Raw genomic sequence first — 25,338 nt, 5'->3', positions numbered from 1 at the left:
CTGATGCTCTCTCTGCTTACCTTGTTGCTGTTTCTCCAGCTTCCCAATTCCACCAGTGGGGGAGAGAAGACCCCCTGCTGTCTGGACAGACAGTATCCAGCCACCTGCTACAAGGATGGGGACCTGGTGATCGCAGGGGTGTTATCTCTGCAGACCCTGACTGTTTTCCAGAGCGTAAATTTACATTTCGTCGATAGTAGTTACAGGAAGAACTGTATTGCCAAGTAAGTTTTTTTGTATTAGTGTCTATACTGTAAACATTTAATTAAATTATGGTACTTGCTAAACATTTGCTATGCAAAGCACTGTCCTAAACACTGGTTGGATACAGTTCCTGTCTAATATGGGGCTCACACTCTGACTAGGCTTTAATCCGCATTTTACAGATGAGGTAACCGAGGCACAGAAAAGTTGTGACCGGCTCAACGTCACACAGCAGAAATGTGGCAGAACTGAGTTTAGAACACAGGTCCCATGATTCCCAAGCTTAGGCCTCAGTACTTCTTTGGTTTTCTCTGTTTTGATGGCACTTGATGATTTGACAGGGACTGTATTCAACACGGAGTTTCTGACACCTTTCCTGAGACAGGTCCAGCCTGTACTCTAAGCCCCCAATATCACTTCCCAGTCTGGATTCTCTGTCCTTCCTTCTTTCCCTTCAGGTTCTGTCCTTCCGATCGTCCTTCTGAGTTTGAAGGGAAAATATTTCCTTCTACTCCCTCCCTGTCCTCATAGCCATTGGAGCTGTGACTCAGAGCCAGGGAGGACTTGGGGCTGGGTGGTGCGGGAGAGGATGCAGGGTGGCCAATGCAGAAGGCAATGTGATTCAGGGCCCTGGGCTGGGTGATGCTGCCACTGGACTTTGTACCTGATCTCTTCTCTTGGTAGATCATGTCCCCTGGAATGTGCAGTGGGGCGCAGGGTAGATCCTGGGGGCTTACACTGTCTTTCTCATTTCAGTTGGGCTCACAAAGACTTCCAGCACTTCCTGGCCCTGCTATATGCCATGGTTGAGATCAACAAGGATCCCAGCCTTTTACCCAATTTATCACTGGGCTTCCATTTCCATGGAATCTACCACAATGCCGAAAGAGCCATGGAGGGTGCTTTGATGGGGATGTAAGGAGGACAGACCATCCCAAACTACAGCTGTGGGAAGCAGGAAAAGACTGTGGCTGTCATTGGAGGAGCCACGTCTGCCCTGTCCATCTCCATGGCGAACATCCTGGGACTCTACAAGTTCCTGTAGGTAGGAAACCATGCAAGCAGTACGGTTCCTTCCCTGTGTAATGAAGGAATGACTAGATTGGAGAGTTGTCTCAGGGAAAGCAGTTTCTGTTTACTTCTTTCAAACCCACACTGCACATTGAGAAGGAATGTTCATGGGTAAGACCAAATCTTCAGGCAAATCCTAGCGCTGTTTCTACTTTAAGGACAAGCCAGGTCCTGTGAGTTCACTAATCGAGAGGATGAAACTGTCCAAGTGAATTTCTATCAAAGTCAGTTTCTTTGTTACTTTTTGCTGGCTCCAAGAGCACTCCCTGTCCACTCTGCAACTTTCCCTTCAGAGGGGCAAAAAGAAATGGTAAAAGGAAAGTATAAATATGGGGCACAGAGTCAGGGGTGTGTGAAGGAGCTAGGGACAGGAAAGACAAGGTCACTTTCACTCACTATAGTTCTGGGGTTTCTATCTCTTAGTAGGGTTACAGTGGTGCTTCTCACCAAGATTCCAGGGGGATTTCAAACTCCTGAAGCCCCCATTTCCCTCCTCATTTGACTCCTTTAAGAACCACTGCTATGATCCACCGTCTATCTTCCCTACCTGCCAGCTTCAACTGTTCCCTCTCTGAGGGTTCTTTTTTTTCTACCTTCTGTCATATGCAAATCCCCCTGAGTCTCAAAACACTTTCCCTGGATCCAATACGCACAACGCATCTCCATCTTGTCTCTGCTCCCTTTCTTGTCAAGTCTCCTCGATCAGATATTTTGCCCTTATGCCTCCATTATCTCTTCTCCAACCCCCCTCCTGACCCACTCCAATCTGCTTTCTGCCCCCTTTCCTCCACTGAGGAAGCAATCTATAAGGAACCGATTTTACCCTAATATTCCTCTACCGCTCAATAACTTTGGATTCCATGGCCACAACCTCTTTCAGAAATACTACCTGAAACTGTTTTCTCTTTCACAGTCTCTTTTGGTATTATTCTTGCCTCTCTGGCTGCTCCTTCTCACTCCCTTCCCCTGGCTCTTCTGTTTCTCACCCCACAACCTTGGGTGTCACTCAACACTCCATTCTTGCTCCCCTGTCATCTCACTTTGCACTCGCTCCTTTAGAGAACTCATCCACTACCATGGCTTCATTTACCTTCATTCACCTAGTCCATGCGGTAACTCTAAATTCTGTCTCAAAAGCACCAAATCCCCACTTCCTGTGTCGTCTCACATTCCCACTTCACTCTGCAAGGCTGGCTCCCTTGGGCATCAATTTCAATAAGAATAAAAGTGAAGTCTTCATTTTCCCTCCCAATTTCTCCTTTTAAGTTTCCAATAGATGTTGATAGCACCGCCATCCTCTCTGTCATCAAGACCCTCAGTAGTGGCATGAACTTTGATTCTTTGCTCTTTCATCTCTCACATCCAGTCTGTTGGTTAATGCTGCTGATTTTTCCTTCACAGCATTTTCCCATACCTGCTAGTCCTGTCCCATCCAAATGGCCATCAGCCTGGTCTGACCACCCATAGTTTCTTAGCTAGGATCCTGTATTGGCCTCCTTACTGATTTTCCTAGATTGTGAGTTAGTTCTGGTCAGGGAATCCTTTAATCTGCACCAATTTTCTCAAGTCACCATTCCCCATTTGGTCTCTATACCCAACCTACCTACCCTTATGGCAAACTTGACGCCCTCAACCCTATTCTCTCTATTGAAATCAACTCGCTCTCTCCCCTAACCCTTCTCCAGTCTCATACCACTAACCCACAGCACTGGATCACCTCCAGAGCACTCTTCCTTTGCTTCCATGGACATGCCGTGGAGTGATGCTGGCAGAAATCCAGAGATCATGCCAACTTAATCCATGTCAAATGCATCCTTGCCGCTCTAACGTGGCCTCTCCCCTGCCTGGTAACAATTTTGCTCCATCCTTATTGACTCCCATGCTCATTGCATTCGCCAGGTGTTTCATACACTTAATTCCATCCTCAAACCCTCTGTCACCCCACCCCACCTAACCTTAGTCCCTAACTTGGCCACATATTTTATGGATAAAATTGAAGCCATCAGGAATGATCTCTCTAAAATTTCCCCTGCTCCTGTCCAGTCCCTCCCTAACTCTGTCCCTTTTTTGACTCTCCCATCTTTCTCTGTAATGTTCTAATAGGGGATCTCCTGCTTCCTTTCAAAGTCTACTCCTTCTATTCATTCCTTTCCCTTTGCACCTGATCAAAACACTTGCCCTAACCTTTTCTTTCCACCCTGACCTCCACCTTCACCTGTTCACTCTTCAGTGGCTTCTTCTCCATTGATTTCATATGTGCACATGCATTCCCTAGCCTAAAAATAAACCACCCTTAACCCCTCAAACCCCGGCCCCAGATCCTTCTGGTTATTGCTTCATCTCCCTCCTAACATTGCCTTCCAAACTCCACTTCCTCTCCTTCAATTCTCCCTTTGACTCCCCACTAATCTCTACCACCCAATCCAGTTACTAATCCCAGGTCCCACCTCCAGGTTTCTGAGCCATTGGATCTGTTTCTCAAATTATTTCTCTCTTTCTCCATCCCTACATTGATCCTTGGGGACTTCAATTTCCACTGCTTGCTTCCTCTTATCCTCAACTCCACTGACCCATTAATCAACTTGGACAAGCACTTGATCTCATCCTCCCTAGTGACGGGCACTAGCCTCAATCTCCCCAACTATACCCTCCTCAACTATGAAATTTCCCTGTAGTGATAATTACTAATAATTTTGGAATTTGTTAAGTGCTTATTATAGGCCAAATGTTGCCCTAAGCGCTGGGGTAATACGAGATGATCAGGTCCCACATGGGACTCATAACCTAAGTCGTGGGGAGAACAGCTTTTTTGAATCACCCTTTGGGAACCAAGGCCTACAGAAGTTAAGTGACTTGCCTGAGTGACTTGGAACTGGGATTAGAACCCAGGTGTTCTCTTTCCACAAAACTGCACTCTATCCAAACACAGCCTCCTCACCTGATATCTGCCCCTTTCCTGCCCCCACATGGAACTCTCTCCTGTTCTCCATAGAGAACTTCATGCTTTTAATCTGCACCAATATTTTCAAGACATTATGCCCCATTTAGTCTCCAGTCTCAAACAATCCTTGATGCAACAATTGACACCCTCAACACAGCCCTCTCTACTGGACTCTACTTGCTCACTCCCTTCTCCCTTTACCAATCTCGTACCACTAACCCTCAGTACGGGATCACTTCCAGAGCACTCTTCTTTTTCTCCCATGGACATGCAGTGGAGTTGTGCTTGCAGAAATCCAGATAGCAAGCAACCTAGTCCATGTCAGATGCATCTCACCTACTTTAACGTACCTTCTTCTTAGTTGGCATAGAGCACTGTACTAAGTGCCTGGGAGAGTACAATATAGTAACATAACAGATTTTCCCTGCCCATAACGAACTTACAATCTAAACGGGTGCTTACAGTCTAAGGAGGAACAGGAGATCTCTTCTTGAGACACTTCAGAGAAAGATGGGAGAGTCAAAGAAGGGGCAGAGGAGAAAAGGACAAGATAGGAGCAGGGGATAGTAATACACGATGGTCGGGTCCCACATGGGGCTCACAGTCTAAGTTGTTGGGAGAACAAGTGATTTTGAATTCTCAATGGGAGCTGAAACATAGAGAAATTAAGTGACTTGTCCAAGTGACTTCGAGCTGGGATTAAAACCAGGTGTTCTCTTTCCACTAGACCACATTTTATCTAACTACAACCTCCTCATTATGCCCCATTTATTCATTCATTCAATTGTATTTATTGAGCACTTACTGTGTGCAGAGTCTCCATACTGAAACTACCTATCTTTGATGTGCAAAGTGACATCCTCAACACCACTCTCTCTAATGGACTTAACTTGCTCAATCCCCTCTCCCTTTACTAATCTTGTACCACTAACCCACAGTACAGGATCACCCCTAGAGCACTCCTCCTTTTCTCCCGTGGACATGCTATGGAGTTGTGCTGGCAGAAATCCAGATATCAGACCAACCTAGTCCATATCAGATGCCTATCACCTGCTTTAACTTGCCCTCTTCCCAACCCGGCAACAATATTGCTGCATGCTTATTGACTACCATGCCCATTGCCTTTGCCAGTTATTTCCTTCATCAATCCCAGTTTGGATAAAACTGGTACTATCAGGAGAATCTCCTCTGCTCCTATCTGGTTCTTCTCTCCTCCTTCCCCTTCTATGACTCTCTCACGTTTCCATGAAGTGTCTCAAGAATAGATCTCCTATTCCTCCTCTAGACCATAAGTCCCCCCTATCAGTCAATCAATTGTATTTATTGAGCGCTTACTTTCTGCAGAGCACTGTACTAAGCGCTTGGGAAGTACAAGTTGGCAACATATAGAGACAGTCCCTACCCAACAGTGGGCTCACAGTCCAGAAGGGGGAGACAGAGAACAAAACCAAACATATTAACAAAATAAAATAAATAGAATAGATATGTACAAGTAAAATAAATAAATAAATAAATAAATAGAGTAATAAATATGTACAAACATACATACATATAAACAGGTGCTGTGGGGAAGGGAAGGAGGTAAGATGGGGGGATTGAGAGGGGAACGAGGGGGAGAGGAAGGAGGGGGCTCAGACTGGGAAGACCTCCTGAAGGAGGTGAGCTCTCAGTAGGGCCTTGAAGGGAGGAAGAGAGCTAGCTTGGCGGATGGGCAGAGGGAGGGCATTCCAGGCCAGGGGGATGACGTGGGCCGGGGGTTGATGGCGGGACATGTGAGAACGAGGCATGGTGAGGAGATTAACGGCAAAGGAGCAGAGGGTGGGGGCTGGGCTGTAGAAGGAGAGAAGGGAGGTGAGGTAGGAGGGGGCGAGGTGCAGAGCCTTGAAGCCGAGGGTGAGGAGTTTCTGCCTGATGCACAGATTGATTGGTAGCCACTGGAGATTTTTGAGGAGGGAAGTAACATGCCCATAGCGTTTCTGGACAAAGATAATCCGGGCAGCGGCGTGAAGTATGGATTGAAGTGGGGAGAGACACGAGGATGGGAGATCAGAGAGGAGGCTGATGCAGTAGTCCAGATGGGATAGGATGAGAGCTTGAACGAGCAGGGTAGCTGTTTGCATGGAGAAGAAAGGGTGGATCTTGGCAATGTTGCGGAGCTGAGACCGGCAGGTTTTGGTGATGGCTTGGATGTGAGGGGTGAGTGAGAGAGCGGAGTCGAGGATGACACCAAGGTTGAGTGCTTGTGAGACGGGAAGGATGGTAGTGCCGTCAACAGAGATGGGAATGTCAGGGAGAGGGCAGGGTTTGGTAGAGAAGACAAGGAGCTCAGTCTTGGACATGTTGAATTTTAGGTGGCAGGCAGACATCCAGATGGAGATGTCCTGAAGGCAGGAGGAGATGCGAGCCTGGAGGGAGGGGGAGAGGGCAGGGGCAGAGATGTAGATTTGGGTGTCATCATCGTAGAGATGATAGTTGAAGTCGTGGGAGTGAATGAGGTCACCAAGAGAGTGAGTGTAGATCGAGAACAGAAGGGGACCAAGCACTGAACCTTGGGGAACCCCCACAGTAAGGGGATGGGAGGAGGAGGAGGAGCCTGCTAAAGAGACTGAGAATGAACGACCAGAGAGATAAGAGGAGAACCAGGAGAGGACAGAGTCTGTGAAGCCAAGGTTGGATAACGTGTTGAGGAGAAGGGGGTGGTCCACAGTGTCGAAGGCAGCTGAGAGGTTGAGGAGGATTAGGATAGAGTATGAACCGTTGGATTTGGCAAGCAGGAGGTCATTGGTGACCTTTGAGAGGGCAGTTTCCGTGGAATGTAGGGGACGGAAGCCAGACTGGAGGGGGTCGAGGAGAGAGTTGGTGTTGAGGAATTCGAGGCAGCGCGCGTAGACAACTCGTTCAAGGGGTTTGGAAAGGAATGGTAGGAGGGAGATGGGGCGATAACTAGAAGGTGTGGTGGGGTCAAGAGAGGGTTTGTTTAGGATGGGAGAGACATGGGCATGTTTGAAGGCAGAGGGGAAGGAACCAGTGGAGAGTGAGCGGTTGAAGATGGAAGTTAAGGAGGGGAGAAGGAACGGAGCGAGAGATTTCATGAGATGAGAGGGAATGGGGTCAGAAGCACAGGTGGCCGGAGTAGCACTTGAGAGGAGGGAGGAGAGCTTCTCTGAAGATACTGCTGGGAAGGATGGGAGAGTAGCAGAGTGTTGAGAGCTCTAGATTGTAAACTTATTGTGGGTAGGGAATGCCAGTTACGTTGTTATATTGTACTCTCCCAAGCACTTAGTACAGTGCTCTGCACACAGTAAATGCTTAATAAATACAGCTGATTTATTGATTTCCCTCCCAATCTACCCCTTCTACCTGCTCCTCCGGCCCCATCTCTTTATACCTTATCAAAATACTCATCTCCTACTTTCTTCCCTTCCCTACTGCTATCTTCAACTGTTCACTCTCCAATGGCTTCTTCCACACAGCTTTCAAATATTCTTGTGTATCTTCTACCCTAAAAATAACCCTCTCTTGACCCCTCATCTCTCTCTGGTTATTGTTTCATCTCCCTCCTCCATTCCTTTCCAAATTCTATGAGTGAGTTGTCTACATTCACTGTCTCCACTTCCTCTCCTCCATTTCCCTCCTTGACACCCCGCCAATCTGGCTTTTTTAGTTGTTTTTGCTACATGGTTCTTATGTTCCAGGCAGAATGCTCTGGAGTAGGTAAAGTTAGTCGGGTTGGGACCCAATTAATGTCCCACATGGAGTTTACTGTCTTAATCCCCATTTTACAGACAAGGTAAGTGAGGCACAGAGAAGTTAAGTGATTTGCTCAAGGCAACACACCAGACATCTGGCAGAGGCAGGATTAGAACCCATGTCCTTTTGACTCCCTGGCCTGTGTTCTATCCATTAAGCCTTGCTGCTTATGCCAACTTCACTCCATGGAAGCTGCCCTCTAAAAGGTCGCCAGTGATCTCCTTCTTACCAAATCCAACAGCTTCTATTCCATCCTTTTCTTTCTGGACCTCTCAGCCCCCTTCAACACTGTGGACCAATGCCTTCTCCTGGAAACGTGATCTAACCTTGGCTTCACTGACTCTCTTGGTTCCCTCCTGTCTCTCTGGCTGCTGCTTCTCAGTCTCTTTCACAGGCACCTCATCTACATCCAATCCCTCAATGTGGGAGTCTTTCAAGGCTCAATTCTGGATTCCCTTCTCTTCTCTACCTACACTCACTCCCTTGGAGAATAATTCACTCTCATGGCTTCAACTACCATCTCTATGCTGATGATTCCCAAATTTACCTCTCCAGCCTTGATCTTCATTCTCTGCAGTTTCATATTTCCCCTACCTTCATAACATCACTACCTGGATGTCCTGCTTACAACTCAAAACTAACATGTCCAAAACAGAACTCATATTCCCACTCAAGCCCTGTCTTTCCCATGACATTTCCATCATGTAGATAGCATTATCTTCCTGTTTCTGTCTCAGAGCCTGTAAATCTGCCCATTCCAATCCATATTTCACTCTGCTGCCGGTATCATATTTGTAAAACACATTCAGTCCATGTTTTGCCACTGCTCAATGAACCTCTAATGATTGCCCATCAAGCTCCTCATCAAAAAGGATCTTTTTACCACAGACTTCACTATACTCAATCACCTGACCCTTCCTATCTTACCTCGCTTTTCATTCATTTATTCGATTGTATTTATGGAGCTTTTACTGTATACAAAGCACGGTACTAAGACCTTGGGAGAGTAAAATACAAGAAACACATACATCCCCTGCTCATAATGAGCTCACAGCCTAGAGGGGGAGACAGACATTAATGAAATAAATAAATGAATAAATAAATTACAGATCTATACATATATGTGCAGTGGTGATAGGAGGGAGGATAAATAAAGGGAGCATGCCAGGGAGACACACGAAGGGAGTGGGAGAAGAGGAGAGGAGGGCTTAGTCAGGGAAGGCTTCTTGGGAGGAGATGATCCTTCAATAAGGCTTCGAAGTGGGGGAGTGCAGTTATCTGTTTGATATGAGGAGGAAGAATGTTCCAGGCCTGAGGTAGGAATTGAGCAAGAGGTCAGTGGCGGTAAAGATGTGATCAAGTTACAATGAGAAGGTTAGCACTAGAGGATCAGAGTGTGCGGGATGGGTTGTAGTAAGAGAGTAGGGAGGCGAGGTAGGAGGGGGCAAAGAAATTTAGTGCTTTAAAGTCAATGATGAGGATATTTTGTTCGATGCAGTGGTGGATGGGCAGCCACTTGAGTTTCTTGAAGAGTGGGGAAACATGGTCAGAACATTTTTGAAGGAAAATGGTCCGAGCAACAGAGTAGAGTATGAAGTGGTATGTGGGGAGGCAGGGAGATCAGAAAGGAGGCTGATAACATTAATCAAGGCAGGATAGAATAATGTCTTGCATTAATGCTGTAGCAGTTTAGAGGGAGGGGTGGATTTTAGCAATGTCGTGAAGGCAGAACTGACAGGATTTAGTGAGGGCTTGAATATGTGGGTTGAATGAAAGAGGTTTCAGGGATAATGTCAAGGTTCATTCATTCTTTCATTCAATCGAATTTATTGAACGTTTACTGTATTAAGAGCACTGTACTAAGCGCTTGTAAAGTACAATTCGGTAACATATAGAGAAAGTCCCTACCCAACAATGGGCTCACAGTCTTGAAGGGGGAGACTGACAGCAAAACTAAACAGGTAGACAGGTGTAAATACCATCAAAATAAATAGAATTATAGACATATACACATAATTAAGAAAATAGAGTGATAAATATGTACAAATATACACAAGTGCTGTGGGGAGGGGGAAGGGTTAAGGCAGAGGGAGGGATTGGGAGCGATAGGGATGGGAGGAGGAGGGGAAAATAAGGGAGGACTCAGTCTGGGAAGGCATCCTGAAGGAAGTGAGCTCTCAGTAGGGCTTTGAAGAGAGGAAGAGAGCTAATTTGGCTGATGTGTGGATGGAGGGCATTCCAGGCCAGAGGTAGGATGTGGGCCAGGGATCGACGGCGGGACAGGAGAGAACAAGGCACAGTGAGGATGAGAAGGCGAGAAGGGAGATGATGTGGTGTGAACAAGGTGATGGAGAGCTTTGAGGCCAATTATGAGGAGTTTTTGCTTCATGCGATGGTTGATAGGCAACCACTGGAGATTTTTGAGGAGGGGAGTGACATGCCCAGAGCGTTTCTAAAGAAAGATAATCTGGACAGCAGAGTGACGTATGGACTGAAGTGGGGAGAGACAGGAGGATGGGAGACCAGAAATGAGGCTGATGTAGTAATCCAGTTGGGATAGGATGAGAGCTTGAACCAGCAAGGTAGCAGTTTGGATGGAGAGGAAAGGGCAGATCTTAGCGATGTTGTGGAGGTAAAACCGGCAGGTTTTGGTGGCAGATTGGATGTGTGGGGTGAATGAGAGACTGGACTCAAGGATGACACCAAGTTCGTGAGCTTGTGAGACAGGAAGGATGGTAGTGTTGTCCACAGTGACGAGAAAGTCACGGAGAGGGCAAGGTTTGGGAGGGAAGATAAGGAGCTCAGTCTTGATATGTTGAGTTTTAAGTGGCAGGCAGACAGACAGGTGGAGATGTCCTGAAGGCAAGAGACATGAGCCTGGAGGGAGGAAGAGAGAACAGGGGAGGAGTTGTAGATTGGGGTGACATTAGCATAAAAATAATAGTTGAAGCCATGGGAGCGAATGAGTTCACCAGGGAGTGAGTATATATGGAGAACAGAAGGGGACCAAGATCTGACCCTTCTGGAACCCCTACCGTAAGGGGATGGGAGGAGGAAGAGGAGCCCCTGAGGGAGACTGAGAATGAACGGCCCGCGAGATAAGAGGAGAACCATGAGAGGAAGAAGTCAGTAAAGCCAAGGTTGGATAACGTGTTGAGGAGAAGGGGGTGATCCACAGTGTCAAAGGCAGCTGAGAGGTCGAGGAGAATTAGGATAGAGTAGGAGCCATTGGATTTATCAAGAAGGATGTCATTGGTGACCTTTGAGAGGGTAGTTTCGGTGGAGGGTTGGGAATGGAAGCCACACTGAAGCGAGTCTAAGAGAGAGGTTACGGTTACAGGCTTTTGAGACAGTACAGATGGTGGTGCCATCAACAGATGGGAAAGTGAGTGGGTGGACAGGGTTTGGGTGGGAAGATAAGAAGTTACTTTTTAGCCATATTAAGTTTGAGGTGACAGGAAGGCATCTTAGTGGAGATGTCTTGAAGTCAGGAGGAAATGCAAGATTGCAGAGAGGGAGGGTGATCAGGGCTGGAGTTTTAGCTTTGGGTATCATCAGCATAGAGGTGCTTTTCTATTACAAACCAGCTCACACCCTTCCCTCACTACTGTCAACCTACTCAATGTACTTTGATCTTGTCTACCTCGCTCCTGATCCTTCACCCACATTCTGCCTCTGGCCCAGAACTCTGTACCTCTTCGTATTTGTCAGATGATCACTGTCTCCACCTTCAAAGCCTTTCTAAAACTACATCTCTTCCAAGCAGCCTTTCCTGAATAAGCCTTCATGTCCCCTACAACTTCTGACTTTTGCAACTCCCTTCTGATTAGCTCTGTTCCATTTATTCATCCCATTCGCCCAACAGCACTTATAAAAATATCCATAATTTATTTCAGTGTCTATCTCCTTCTATGTTAGCTCATTGTTGGCAGGAAACATGCTTATCAGCCCTGTTATATTTTACTCTACCAGTGATCTCCCCACAGTAAATGCTCAATAAATTGGACTAATGGACTAAAACCTCTTTGAGGGTAGGGATTGCTGCTTTTTGCTTTTATTTTATCTTTTCCCTAGTGGTATGAACAGTGTGCTTTCCAAAGCAGGAACTAAGTAAATACATTTGTTGGATTTATTACATTATCACACCTCCCACTTAGTTCTGTTGTTCTCTATCCAGATCACCTATGGCCCATTTGACCCGATCCTGAGTGACAAGGTACAGTTTCCATCTCTCTATCAGGTGTCCCCCAGAATCTCCTCTCTGCCTCAGGGGATGGTCCGGTTAATGGTGCATTTCAGCTGGACCTGGGTGGGGGTCGTGGTGTCAGGTGTTATGAGAGGAGAGAGATTACTCTCGGATGTGACCAGGGAGATGGTCAAGAATAGTGCTTGTGCAGCTTTTACCAAGAAGATCCCTAGGGGAAAGTTCAACTTTTATTCAGCCTGGAGAATCTACTCCAGTGTCATGGTTACATCAGCTTCAATAATGGCTGCCTATGGTGATGCAGAGACCCTGAACTTTCTGAGATTTGTCATAGAGATTTTTGGACTGTCCAAGATGGTTTTGGTCATCATCTTTTACTGGGACGTTACTTTGAGCACGACGTATGAAACAAATAGCTATGATTTTCATGGGACTTTGACTCTGGCGAACCTTGCTAAAGAGGTTCCAGGTTTCATAGATTTTTTACAGACAGTTAAACCAGCAAAATATCCAGAAGCCACTATCTTGAAAGAATTCTGGGAGTCTGCCTTTGACTGTTCCTTTTCACTGCCTGAACTGAGTGGAAGAAAGTGCTCAGAAAATGCTTCCTTGGAGATGCTGCCTGCACACGTTTTTTCTCTGACGATGTCTACTCTGAGTTACAGTGTGTACAACGCCATGTATGCTGTGGCCCAGGGGCTCCAGGACTTGCTTTTAACCAGCTCAGACCCGGAATCACTGGAAAATGAGGACTGCCTGGTGCCTCGTCCATGGCAGGTAATATTCCCCCGCTGGCATAGCGAGCAGCGTAATTTATCAGTTGACCAATGGTGTTTGTTAAGAGCTTACTGTTTTCATAGCACAGTCCTGAGCACTTAGGAGAGTGCATAACAGCAGAGTTGGTCGAAACATTCCCTATGCAAAAGGAGATTTCAGCCTAGAGGTCACAAGAGGAAGGCCCTTATGAAGTTAAGAAGTAGAGGGCCTTGTCGAAACTTACTTCTTCAGAGAAACCTCATCCTTTAAACTCTGATATATACAGGACTGGGTTCAGAGACCAAGTCCTAGAAAGCTAAGCACTGAAATAAAATTGCAGGTAGGAGAATAGAGAAACACTGCCCTAATGCCAGAAATCCCTCTTGGGCATCTGGTTAAACTGTAGCTAAGGTTTGGACAAAAGTATTGGTTTGTTTTAATTATAAACAGTGGTGTTTCAGCTGGCCCAGCCAGACATATCCTTGCAAATAAGGTAGGTCTAAATCAATCCATCAATTAAGCAATGGTACTTAATGACTGCTTTCTGTGCGCCGAGCACTATATTAAGTGCTTGGGCATGTACAGGATTCATTCATTCATTCATTCAATCGTATTTATTGAACGCTTACTGTTTGCAGAGCACTGTACTAAGCGCTTGGGAAGTACAAGTTGGCAAAATATAGAGACAGTCCCTACCCAACAACGGACTCACAGTCATTCATTCATTCATTCAATCATATTTATTGAGCCCTTACTGTGTGCAGAGCACTGTACTAAGCGCTAATCGCTTAAGTCTAGAAGGAGGAGATAGACAACAAAACAAAGTATATTAACAAAATAAAATAGAATAGTAAATATGTACAAGTAAAATAAATACAGTAATAAATCTGTACAAATATATATTCAGGTGCTGTGGGGAGGGGAAGGAGTTAGGGCGGGGGGGATGGGGAGGGGGAGAGGAAGGAGGGGGTTCAGTCTGGGAAGGCCTCCAGGAGGAGCTGAGCTCTCAATAGGGCTTTGAAGGGAGGAAGAGAGCTAGCTTGGCGGATGTGTGTAGGGAGGGCTTTCCAGGCCAGGGGGAGGACATGGGCTAGGGTTCGATGGCGGGACAGGCGAGAGCGAGGCACAGTGAGGAAGTTAGCGGCAGAGGAGTGGAGGGTGCGGGCTGGGCTGTAGAAGGACAGAAGGGAGGTGAGGTAGGAGGGGGCGAGGTGATGCAGAGCCTTGAAAACCAGAGTGAGGAGTTTTTGCCTGATGCATAGGTTGACTAGTAGCCACTGGAGATTTTTGAGGAGGAGAGTAACATGTCCAGAGCGTTTCTGCACAAAGATGATCCGGGCAGCGGTGTGAAGTATAGACTGAAGTGGGGAGAGACAGGAGGATGGGAGATCAGAGAGGAGGCTGATGCAGTAATCCAGTCGGGATAGGATGAGAGATTGAACGAGCAGGGTAGCAGTTTGGATGGAGAGGAAAGGGTGATCTTGGCAATGTTGCGGAGGTGAGACCGGCAGGTTTTGGTGAAGGATTGGATGTGAGGGGTGAACGAGAGAGCAGAGTCGAGGATGAAACCGAGGTTGCCGGCTTGTGAGACGGGAAGGATGGTAGTGCCGTCAACAGTGATGGGAAAGTCAGGGAGAGGGCAGGGTTTGGGAGGGAAGATAAGGAGTTCAGTCTTGGACATATTGAGTTTTAGATGGTGAGCAGACATCCAGATGCAGATGGGGGAAGGCAGGAGGAGACACGAGCCTGAAGGGAGGAAGAGAGAGCAGGGGCAGAGATGTTGATGTGGGTGTCATTAGCATAGAGATGATAGTTGGAGCCGTGGGATCGAATGAGTTCACCAAGGGAGTGAGTGTAGATAGAGAACAGAAGGGGACCAATGACTACCCTTGAGGAACCCCTACAGTATACACCCACTCAATATATATTCTCAATATACACCCACTCCCTTGGTGACCTCATTCGCTCCCACGGCTTCAACTATTATCTCTACGCTGATGACACCCAGATCTACATCTCTGACCCTGCTCTCTCCCCCTCCCTCCAGGCTCGCATCTCCTCCTGCCTTCAGTACATCTCCATCTGGATGTCCGCCCGCCACCTAAAGCTCAACATGTCGAAGACTGAGCTCCTTGTCTTCCCTCCCAAACCTTGTCCTCTCCCTGACTTTCCCATCTCTGTTGACGGCACTACCATCCTTCCCGTCTCACAAGCCCGCAACCTTGGTGTCATCCTCGACTCCGCTCTCTCATTCACCCCTCACATCCAAGCCATCACCAAAACCTGCCGGTCTCAGCTCCGCAACATTGCCAAGATCCGCCCTTTCCTCTCCATCCAAACCGCTACCCTGCTAATTCAAGCTCTCATCCTATCCCGTCTGGACTACTGCACTAGCCTTCTCTCTGATCTCCCATCCTCGTGTCTCTCTCCACTTCAATCCATACTTCATGCTGCTGCCCGGATTATCTTTGTCCAGAAACGCTCTGGACATATTACTCCCCTCCTCAGAAACCTCCAATGGCTACCGATCAATCTGCGCATCAAGCAGAAACTCCTCACCCTGGGCTTCAAGGCTCTCCATCACCTCGCCCCCTCCTACCTCACCTCCCTTCTCTCCTTCTACTGCCCAGCCCGCACCCTCCGCTCCTCCACCACTAATCTCCTCACCGTACCTCGCTCTCGCCTGTCCCGCCATCGACCCCCGGCCCACGTCATCCCCCGGGCCTGGAATGCCCTCCCTCTGCCCATCCGCCAAGCTAGCTCTCTTCCTCCCTTCAAGGCCCTGCTGAGAGCTCACCTCCTCCAGGAGGCCTTCCCCGACTGAGCCCCTTCTTTCCTCTCCCCCTCGTCCCCCTCTCCATCCCCCCATCTTACCTCCTTCCCTTCCCCACAGCACCTGTATATATGTATATATGGTTGTACATATTTATTACTCTATTTATTTATTTATTTATTTTACTTGTACATTTCTATCCTACTTATTTTATTTTGTTGGTATGTTTGGTTCTGTTCTCTGTCTCCCCCTTTCAGACTGTGAGCCCACTGTTGGGTAGGGACTGTCTCTATGTGATGCCAATTTGTACTTCCCAAGCGCTTAGTACAGTGCTCTGCACATAGTAAGCGCTCAATAAATACGACTGATTGATTGATTGATTGATTGATTACAGTAAGGGGATGGGAGGGGGAGGAGGAGCCCGCAAAGGAGACTGAGAATGAACGGCCGGAGAGATAAGAGGAGAACCAGGAGAAGACAGCGTTTGTGAAGCCAAGGTTGGATAGCGTGTAAAGGAGAATGGGGGTGGTCCACAGTATCAGCTGAGAGGTTGAGGAGGATTGAGATAGAGTAGGAGCCGTTGGATATGGCAAGCAGAAGGTCATTGGTGAACTTTGAGAGGGCGGTTTCGGTGGAATGTAGGGGACAGAAGCCAGATTGGAGGGGGTCGAGGAGAGAGTTGGCGTTGAGGAATTCGAGGCAGCAGATGTAGACAACTTGTTCAAGGAGTTTGGAAAGGAATGGTAGGGGGGAGATAGGGCGATAACTAGAAGGGAAAGTGGGGTCAAGAGAGAGTTTTTTTAGAATGGGGAAGACGTGGGCATGTTTGAAGGCAGAGGGGAAGGACCCAGTGGAGAGTGATCCGTTGAAGATGGAAGTTAAGGAGGGAATGAGGGACGGAGTGAGAGATTTCCTAAGATAAGAGGTAATGGGATCAGAAGCTCAGGTGGCCGGAGTAGGACTTGAGAGGAGGGAGGAGATCTCATCTGAGGATACTGCTGGGAAGGATGGGAGAGTAGCGGAGAGGGTTGTGAGCAGGGCTGTTGGAGAAGGGGGAGGAGTGACTTTGGGGAACTTAGACCTGATGGAGTTAATTTTACTAATGTAGTAGGAGGCCAGATCGTTGGGGGTGAGGGAAGGAAGAGGGGGAGGGCCAGGGGGCCTGAGAAGGGAGTTAAATGTACGAAAGACCCGCCCACCCGCTATCACACTGCGCGGCTTTGCTGCTCCCGGAAGGATCCTCTCCTCAGAGCGCGCAGCCATAGACGCCCGGGACTCCGTTCCCGAGAGGCCCGCCCGCCCGCCCGCCATCACACCGCGTGGCCCCCGCTGCTCCCGGAAGGCTCCTCTCCACCGAGCGCCGCCATAGACGCCCCCTGCTTCCATCCACCCCCCCCCAAGTTAAGCGACCTTCCTTATAGTGCCCCCCAACCCCCCTTCCAGGTCCGGTCCTGACTGACTCTCCCACACACACACACACCCCGGGAAAAAGGCCCTTGTTATCACCAAGTTACATTAATGACAACCTCATTCGCTCCTACTCAGCCCTCCTGTCCCGCCATCGACCCCCGGCTCACGTCCTCCCCCGGGCCTGGAATGCCCTCCCTCTGCCCATACGCCAAGCTAGCTCTCTTCCTCCCTTCAAGGCCCTTCTGAGAGCTCATCTCCTCCAGGAGGCCTTCCCAGACTGAGCCCCTTCCTTCCTCTCCCCCCTCCATCCCCCGCATCTTACCTCCTTCCCTTCCCCACAGCACCTGTATATATGTTTGTACATATTTATTACTCTACTTATTTATTTATTTATTTTACTTGTACATATCTATTCTATTTATTTTATTTTGTTAGTATGTTTGGTTTTGTTCTCTGTCTCCCCCTTCTAGACTGTGAGCCGACTGTTGGGTAGGGACTGTCTCTATATGTTGCCAACTTGTACTTCCCAAGCGCTTAGTACAGTGCTCTGCACACAGTAAGCACTCAATAAATACGATTGATTGATTGATTGAAAGAGCTGACGGGGATGATGGGCATAGGTGTCAATATGGGAGGAGAAATAGTTTTGTCTGGCAGAGGAGAAGGCAGAGTTAAGGCAGGAAAGGATAAACTTGAAGTGAACGAGGTTGGCCTGGTGTTTAGACGTTTGCAGGCAGCGTTCAGCAGCTCGAGCATAAGAGATAAGGAGACAGGCAGTGGCAGTTATCCAGGGCTGTGGGTTAGTGGTACGAGAGCAGCGAAGGGAAAAGGGGAGAAAGCGAGTCGAGCTGAGTAGAAAGGATAGAGTTGAAAGCAGTAATCTGTTCATCAAGATTAGGTACAGAGGAGACGGAGGTGAGATGGGGTGTGATGCGCTGAGAAAGATGGATGGGGTCGAGAGAGTGGAGGTCTCTGTGGGGTAGTAATATAGATTTACAGTGGAGAGGAGTGTGAGTGAGGAGGCAGGTGAGAAGGTTATGATCAGAGAGAGGGATTTCAGAGTTGGTGAGGGTGGAGATAGTGCAGCGGTAGAAGATGATGTGGTCGAGGGTGTGACCAAGTTGGTGAGTGGGCGAGGTGGGGTGGAGCAGGAGGTTGGCAGCGTCAAGGAGAGATAGAAGGCAGGCGGCGGAGGAGTCACCAGGGATATCCATGTGGATGTTGAAGTCTACGAGGATCAGAATGGGCATGGAAAAGGAAAGAAGGAAGGTGAGAAAGGGGCCAAAATCGTTAAAGTTGGAGGTGGGGCCGGGGTGAGGGAAGTGATAGATGACGGCTACAAGAATCTGGAGGGGGTGGTATAGGCAAATAATGTAGGCTTCAAAGGAAGGGAAGGAAAGGGAAGGGGGAGGAAGGATAGTGCGAAAGCAACATTGGGGGTTGAGAAGGAAATCGACACATCCTCCTTTTCCGGTGAGTCTGGGGGAGTGGGAGAAGAAGAGGCCTTCACTGGAGAGAGCAGCAGAAGAGACCGTGTTGACCTGAGACAACCATGTTTGAGTTAGGGCGTGGAGGAGTAGAGAGCTGGAAAGGAATAGGTCCAGGATGAAAGGGAGCTTACCTACAATGGAGTGGGCGTTCCCAAGGCCACACTTGGCAGCAGCTGTGGAGGGAGGGGATGGAGGGAGAAGGGTGCGAGGGGTGGGCAGGGTTTCGATTGGGATGAGATGGTGAGGGCCTCGGCGGGGAGAGTGGGAAGAGGGGTGGCGATGAAAAAGAACTGGGATGGGGTTGGGGTGTGGAGGAGGGGAGGGAGGGGGCTGTGAGGGAGGAGTTGAGGGTTGGCCCTGGTACAGAGGGATCCTGGGTAGGGGGTGAGGGTGAGGGGTTGTGGTGGGGGAGAGGGAGAGAAAGAGCTGGGTGCGAGAGGGGAAGGGGAAGGTGAGGAATGGAAATGGCAGTTGGGAGCAGGGGAATTGATAGTTCACGGTGAGGTCAGCAAGGTAAATGACAGCACAGCAGGAGGTTAACAAGTGAAATGCAATAGGAATAACACAGTAGCAATGATTTAAGTAGGAGATGACATCACAGAGGGTAGTTATTTATGCCAGTATACTTGTTTCAGTTTGTTTTGTTGTCTGTCTCCCCCTTATAGACTGTGAGCTCGTTGTTGGGTAGGGGTTGCCAAAATTTGTTGCTGAAGTATACTTTCCAAGCGCTTAGTACCATGTTCTGCATACAGTAAGTGTTCAATAAATACAATTGATTAAATAAAGAATTTGAAATTCACAAGTATTATTGATCGTGGCTCAGTGGAAAGAGCCCGGGCTTTGGAGCCAGAGGTCATGGGTTCGAATCCTAGCTCCGCCACATGTCTACTGTGTGACCTTGGGCAAGTCACTTAACTTTCTTGAGCCTGTTACCTCATCTGTAAAATGGAGATGAAGACTGTGAGCCCCATGGGGGCAACCTGATCACCTTGTATCCCCCCCAGCGCTTAGAACAGTGCATTGCACATAGCAAGCGCTTAACAAATGCCATCATTATTATTATTATTATTATTTAGGATGTAGTTTAGCCATTTCAGGGAAAAGAGAACACAGTTCTAGGAACTGCAAACGTAAAACTTAAGAACATGACAAGGGAGAGCCTTTTTGGCTGGGAGCATGCATCTCAGATTGGACTTTTCAGCCAGCCATGCACTCAGAGATGGTGATTATCACCATGAGTACTGCTTCCTTCAAATTTGTATCCATTAGAATAACCAATGCTATACCATTGGAGATGGTGGGTATTGGGAGGTGGTCACAGAGCAGAGCTTCACATTTCTCCATCTTCATCATCTCAGTCATTGCCCCTGCCCTTCTTCCTCCTGTGCACAGCTTTCTGCTCCCAATCTCCACAAACTAACTGCAGAGTGCAAGGGGTGAGCAGGGCAATTGGTATTGGGGTGGGGCTGACCCTTATTTTTAGACAACCATGCCCTTCCCTTTCGTTGTCCTTGTCTATGTATGTATGAGATGGAGAATATTCTCACGAGGAGGTCAGTTGTCCCTGTGTTACCTTCTTTGTTCTCCCTTTCATGTCGAGGGAGAGGGAGAGGGAGAGACAGAGACTTCCCTGACTCCTGGGCTGGGTGGCTGAGGTGGGAGGGAGAAAGAGGGATCTGGAGAAGCATGGCCATCAGTAGGGCCAAAAGTGGGAGAGCAGAAATCACCTCCCTGTGGGTTGACTGCTCCCAGGTTCCAGGTCTCCTTTTTTGCCAACCAGTTTCAGTTTCCTTAGGAAGTCATGATGATGATGATATTTGCTAAATTCTTACTCAGTGCCAAGCACTTTATTCAAAACAGATGTTGATACAAGATAATGAAGGCAGAAACAGTCCTGTCCAACATGGGGCCCACAGTTCACGTGGTAGGGAGAAGAGGTATTGAATCCTCATTTTACAGATAAGACCATTGAGGTGTAGGAAGTTAAGTGATTTGCCCTAGGTCACAGAGCAGGCAAGTGGCAGAGCCAGGATTAGAACCCAGGCACTACAACTCCCAGGCCGGAGTGCTTTCCACTAAGTCATGCTGACTTTCAGTTGTGACGGGGAAATTTGGCCATTCAACTCCAACCTCTGAATCACTGACCCAACTGTTGGCATGGCCAGGTGGAAAAAGCATGGGCTTGAGAGTCAGAGGACCTAGGTCCTAATCCCCGCTCTGCCAATTGCTGTTTCAATTAATAATAATAATAATAATAATAGCATTTAGTAAGCGCTAACTATGTGCAAAGCACTGCTCTAAGCGCTGGGGGGATACAAGGTGATGAGGTTGCCCCACGTGGGGCTCACAGTCTTCATCCCTATTTTCCAGATGAGGTAACTGAGGCACAGATAAGTTAAGTGACTTGCCCAAAGTCACATAGCTCACAATTGGCAGAGTGGGGATTCGAACCCATGATATCTTTCTCCAAAGCCCGTGCTCTTTCCATTGAGTCACACTGCTTCTCTAAGTTGTGTGATCTTGGACAAGTCACTTACTTCTCTGTGCTCAGTTTACTCAACTGTAAAATGGGGATTCAATACCTGTTCTGCCTCCCACTTAAGACTGTGAACCCCATGCCAGACAGGGACTGTGTCTGACCTAAATGACTTGTACCTACCCCAGCACTTGGAAAAATGTTTTACAAATAGGAAGCGCTTAACACGTTCTATCATTCATTCATTCATTCAATCGTATTTATTGAGTGCTTACTGTGTGCAGAGCACTATACTAAGCACTGTACTATCAAACAAACAAACTGAGCACATCAAACTCCATTGCAGCTTAGCTCACCTCCCCTGGAGTCAGGAACATCCAGAGTTTCCTTTTATCCATTTCAGCTCCATGAGTTTCTGAGCCAAGTCCAGTTTGACAACCCTGTGAGGGAACCAGTGATTCTGGATCAGAACCACAAATCTACTGGAAAATTTGAGATTCTGAACTTTGTGATCTCTCCCAATGGAACTTGTGAGTTGGTGAAAGTCGGGGAGGTGGACCCCCAGGCACCCCATGACCAAGATGTTTTCATCAATGAAGCAGTAGTCATGTGGTCTGGGGGATCCTCTCAGGTAAGCAGCCAATGAGAATTCCCAGCTGTCCTGGGGCAGTAGTCCCAGGATTCTAGTAGTGATTGTATTGTGGGAGTGCTTATTGTGTGCACAGCACTGTAACTAGAGCTGGGAAAGAATACTTAGGTGGCAAAGAAACATTGACCTTGATCCTCAAGGGGAGAATGATCTGAGATTAAAAGGGGGAGAGGGGACTGTAGTCAGACACATCAGGGGCAATTAAACACTCAAACTAGGCCTACGTGGGTGTGCCTGGTGGTCCTATTAATTCTGTCAATCCCGAGGTGAAGGGGAGAATCTACAACTCAAGATGTCACCCATAATCCCTCCCCTGTGATATGATGCCATCTGATGCCAGCCTAATGCCCTCCCTCCAGACTGCTCCCTGCCAATAATAATAATGATAATGATAATAATAATAATAATAATAGTATTTCTTAAGTGCTTACTTTGTTCCAGGAACTTTACTACGCAGTAAGGTGGCTACAGGTAGTTGGGGTTGGACGAATGAGGAGACCCATGTGGGTCTCACAGTCTCAATCCCCATTTCACAAATGAGGGAACTGAGGCACAGAGAAGTTAAGTGACTTGCCTAAGATCACACAGCAGACAAGTGACAGAGATGGGATTAGAACTTATAACCTTCTGACTCCCAGGCCCATACTTTATTCACTACACCATGCTGCTTCTCCAGTGGCATGGGGTTCTGGGGATGCAACGTAGCAGTCCAGTGAGTACCACTGACGCTTAGCATCCTCAACTGAGGCTTAAACCCCTACAGCCTGACATGAATAGATCACCGTAGGAGCTGGGTCCCAGGTGTCCAGGAGGGGAGCTGGTAATTACGGGTGGCTTTACTTGGCCATCTCCTGGGCTGGGCTAGGTAGGGAAAGGGCTAGGCTCTTTCAGGGGTGGGGGTTCATGTGGAGAGAGTCCTGAACTGGCATGGCTTCCCTCAGATCATCTCCAAGGGCAGGAGGTGGTTATGGGTGTGTCACCCTGCGAAAGGGTCACCTGAGGAATGTGATCCCCACATAGTCTCGGTGAGAGCACATACTGGTGATCACAGCAACCACACTTGGTGAACTGGGAATCTCAGAGCAATTTCCCTGGTGAGAACTCCAGGAGTGGAAAGGCAGCCCCAAGACGGTCAAAGATAAATGAAAATATTTTAGTATTCATCTATTCGGAACCTTGCACCTTCCTGGCACGGTTTTTCAGACACCACTTCCTGAATACAGTTAAGAATTTAAGGTTTATGATGCCAGGGGGTGGAGGTCAGGAAAGAAACTTTCCTGCAGTGAGCAAGGGTGGGAGGATCAAGGAATGTCTGGAAATTATTGTTGACCCTGGGGTAGGGTCAGGTTGACCTTCTCAGTAGATTGTAAATGGGACTTGGTCCCCCTGGTCCCCTGCAGCCCCAGACTCTGAGCAGGGAGGAGGAAAAGTAGGGAGGTGGAGAAGCAAGGCAGCTGTAGCCCAGTCAGTGTTGGAGTTCAAACTTGTTGGGAGGTTGTGAGGATGCCTCTTGGTGGGGGGTCCCAGGATCACCCAAGTGGGTTCGGGGCTGTGGAGCTCCACTTTCACTGTCACTGTCCTCTGTCATGAGAATTCAGGCTCCACGCTCACGGTGCAGCAGGAGCTGTGGACCCGGATTCAGAAAACGTGCCCAGCAAGGGCTGGCCGTTTGCTGCTATTTTTGTGTCCGGTGCCCAGAGGGGGAGATTTCCAACCAGACAGGTAGGTATGTGCAGAGACCCAGCTCCTTGCATGACCACAGTCTGCCTCCAAACGAATCTCACTGTCCGACAGCCTTTGGACAAGAGCCAGATGGTGAGAGACCTAGGATGTGGGGAGACAGAGACAGGCAGCGGTAAAGCAGACAAGAGACAAGAGATAGCCATGCCGGATGACAGACACAGATGTCCAGGAGTCTTTCCTCAGCGGTTCCCTGCCCATGGACTTGTGTTACCACAGAGCAAGAGCAAGGGATGGAAAACACAAACTAGGCACTGGACAGAGGGGTTGGGGGGATAGGGGTAGGAGAGAGTGTTCAGACCAGGCAGGTCGGGTTTGATGTAGAGGCAAAAATTCCAACCTGGGCTGTGACCCTGTCCTGGGGGGGGGGAAAATATGTGGTATAGGGGGCAGTAAGACTCTGTTCCTTCTTCTTTTCCTCCTGCTTTAAGCACTTGATATTCACCCCACCCTCACCCCCAGATCACTTATGTGCCTATCCATTATTAATTTATGTATATATATATATATATATATATATATATATATATATATATATATATATATATATATATATTACTGTTTCTTCTGGGCAAGTAACGTGTCTACCAATGCTGTTTCATTGTACTCCTCCAAGCATTTAGTACAGCATTCTGCAGACATTGAGCACTCCGTGAATACTATGGATTGACTGAGTGACTGAATGATTCTTTCCTTTCAGACGTGGAGCAGTGTGTGAAGTGTCCTGACGATCAGTATTCAAACATGGAGAGAGATGGCTTTCTCCACAAAGTGGTGACTTTCCTGCCACACAAGGAACCTCTGGGACTGATTCTGGTCTGCATGTCTCTCTCCTTCTCTCTCCTCACAGCCCTGGTTTTCGGGATCTTCATTAAGCACCGAGACACCCCCATAGTCCGAGCCAATAACCTCAATCTCAGCTACACCCTTCTCCTCTCCCTCATTCTCTGCTTTCTCTGTGCTCTGACCTTCAACGGCAAACCTACTCCAGCTTCCTGCCTCCTTCGACAAGTGGTCTTTGGGGTTGTGTTCACCGTGGCCATCTCCTCCATCTTGGCCAAAACCTTCACCGTGGTTCTGGCCTTCAGGGCCACGAGCTTGGGGAGCAGAGTCAGGAGGTGGGTGGGGCCCAGAGCTTCTATCTCAACAGTCCTGTCCTGTTCACTGGTCCAGGTGACCATCTGCATGATCTGGTTGGGCACCGTTTCCCCCTTCCTGGAGGTGGACACACACTCTGAGACGAGACTCATCATTGCTGAGTGTAATGAGGGCTCCGTGACTGCCTTCTACTGCCTTCTGGGCTACCTGGGCGTTCTGGCCCTGGTTAGCCTCACTGTGGCTTTCCTGGCCAGGAGGCTGCCCGACAGCTTCATTGAGGCCAGGTTCATCACGTTCAGCATGCTGGTATTCTTCAGCGCCTGGGCCTCCTTCCTCCCTGCATACCACAGCACCAAGGGGAAGGCCACGGTAGCCGCGGAGATCTTCTCCATCTTGGCCTCTGGTGCCGGGCTTCTCGGCTGCATCTTCGTCCCCAAGTGCTACATGATCCTGCTGCGGCCTGACAGGAACACTCGGGAGTGTTTGAAGAGGAAATGATCTCCAGTACATTAGTTCAAGGCTGTTGTTGGTATCTCCCAACATTTTTCCAAATCCTGATTTTATTGCAATGGCATGACAAAAGGAGAGGGAAATCCTGTCAGGGACATCCAGTAGGGATTTGGTGGACAACCTGAATCAGAGGTCAGGATTGGATGCTCCGTGGATCACAGGGGTGTTTGTCCCCTGGCCTTCTGGGCTCTTCTATCCCCGAGGCTGGATTCTTACATAGAAGGCTGACTTCATCTTCCTGGTTGTCCTGGAGACCCCTCCAGATT

At 48.3% G+C, this 25,338-nt stretch overlaps 1 protein-coding gene across 1 annotated transcript; it reads left to right on the top strand.

The window, feature by feature from the left end:
* The first annotated feature begins 1,006 nt into the window (after positions 1–1,006).
* On the top strand, positions 1,007–25,060 carry LOC119922854 (vomeronasal type-2 receptor 26-like). Its single transcript, XM_038742464.1, has 7 exons — positions 1,007–1,119; positions 4,306–4,440; positions 7,912–7,926; positions 12,089–12,947; positions 21,479–21,706; positions 23,323–23,446; positions 24,165–25,060. The coding sequence occupies exons 1-7, from the start codon at positions 1,007–1,009 to the stop codon at positions 25,058–25,060; spliced, it is 2,370 nt and encodes a 789-aa protein (XP_038598392.1).
* The last annotated feature ends 278 nt before the right edge of the window (positions 25,061–25,338 follow it).

The sequence above is a fragment of the Tachyglossus aculeatus genome, unplaced genomic scaffold (assembly GCF_015852505.1).
Source record: "Tachyglossus aculeatus isolate mTacAcu1 unplaced genomic scaffold, mTacAcu1.pri scaffold_127_arrow_ctg1, whole genome shotgun sequence".
Classification (NCBI taxonomy): domain Eukaryota; kingdom Metazoa; phylum Chordata; class Mammalia; order Monotremata; family Tachyglossidae; genus Tachyglossus; species Tachyglossus aculeatus.
This window is presented reverse-complemented; position numbering and strand designations above follow the sequence as displayed.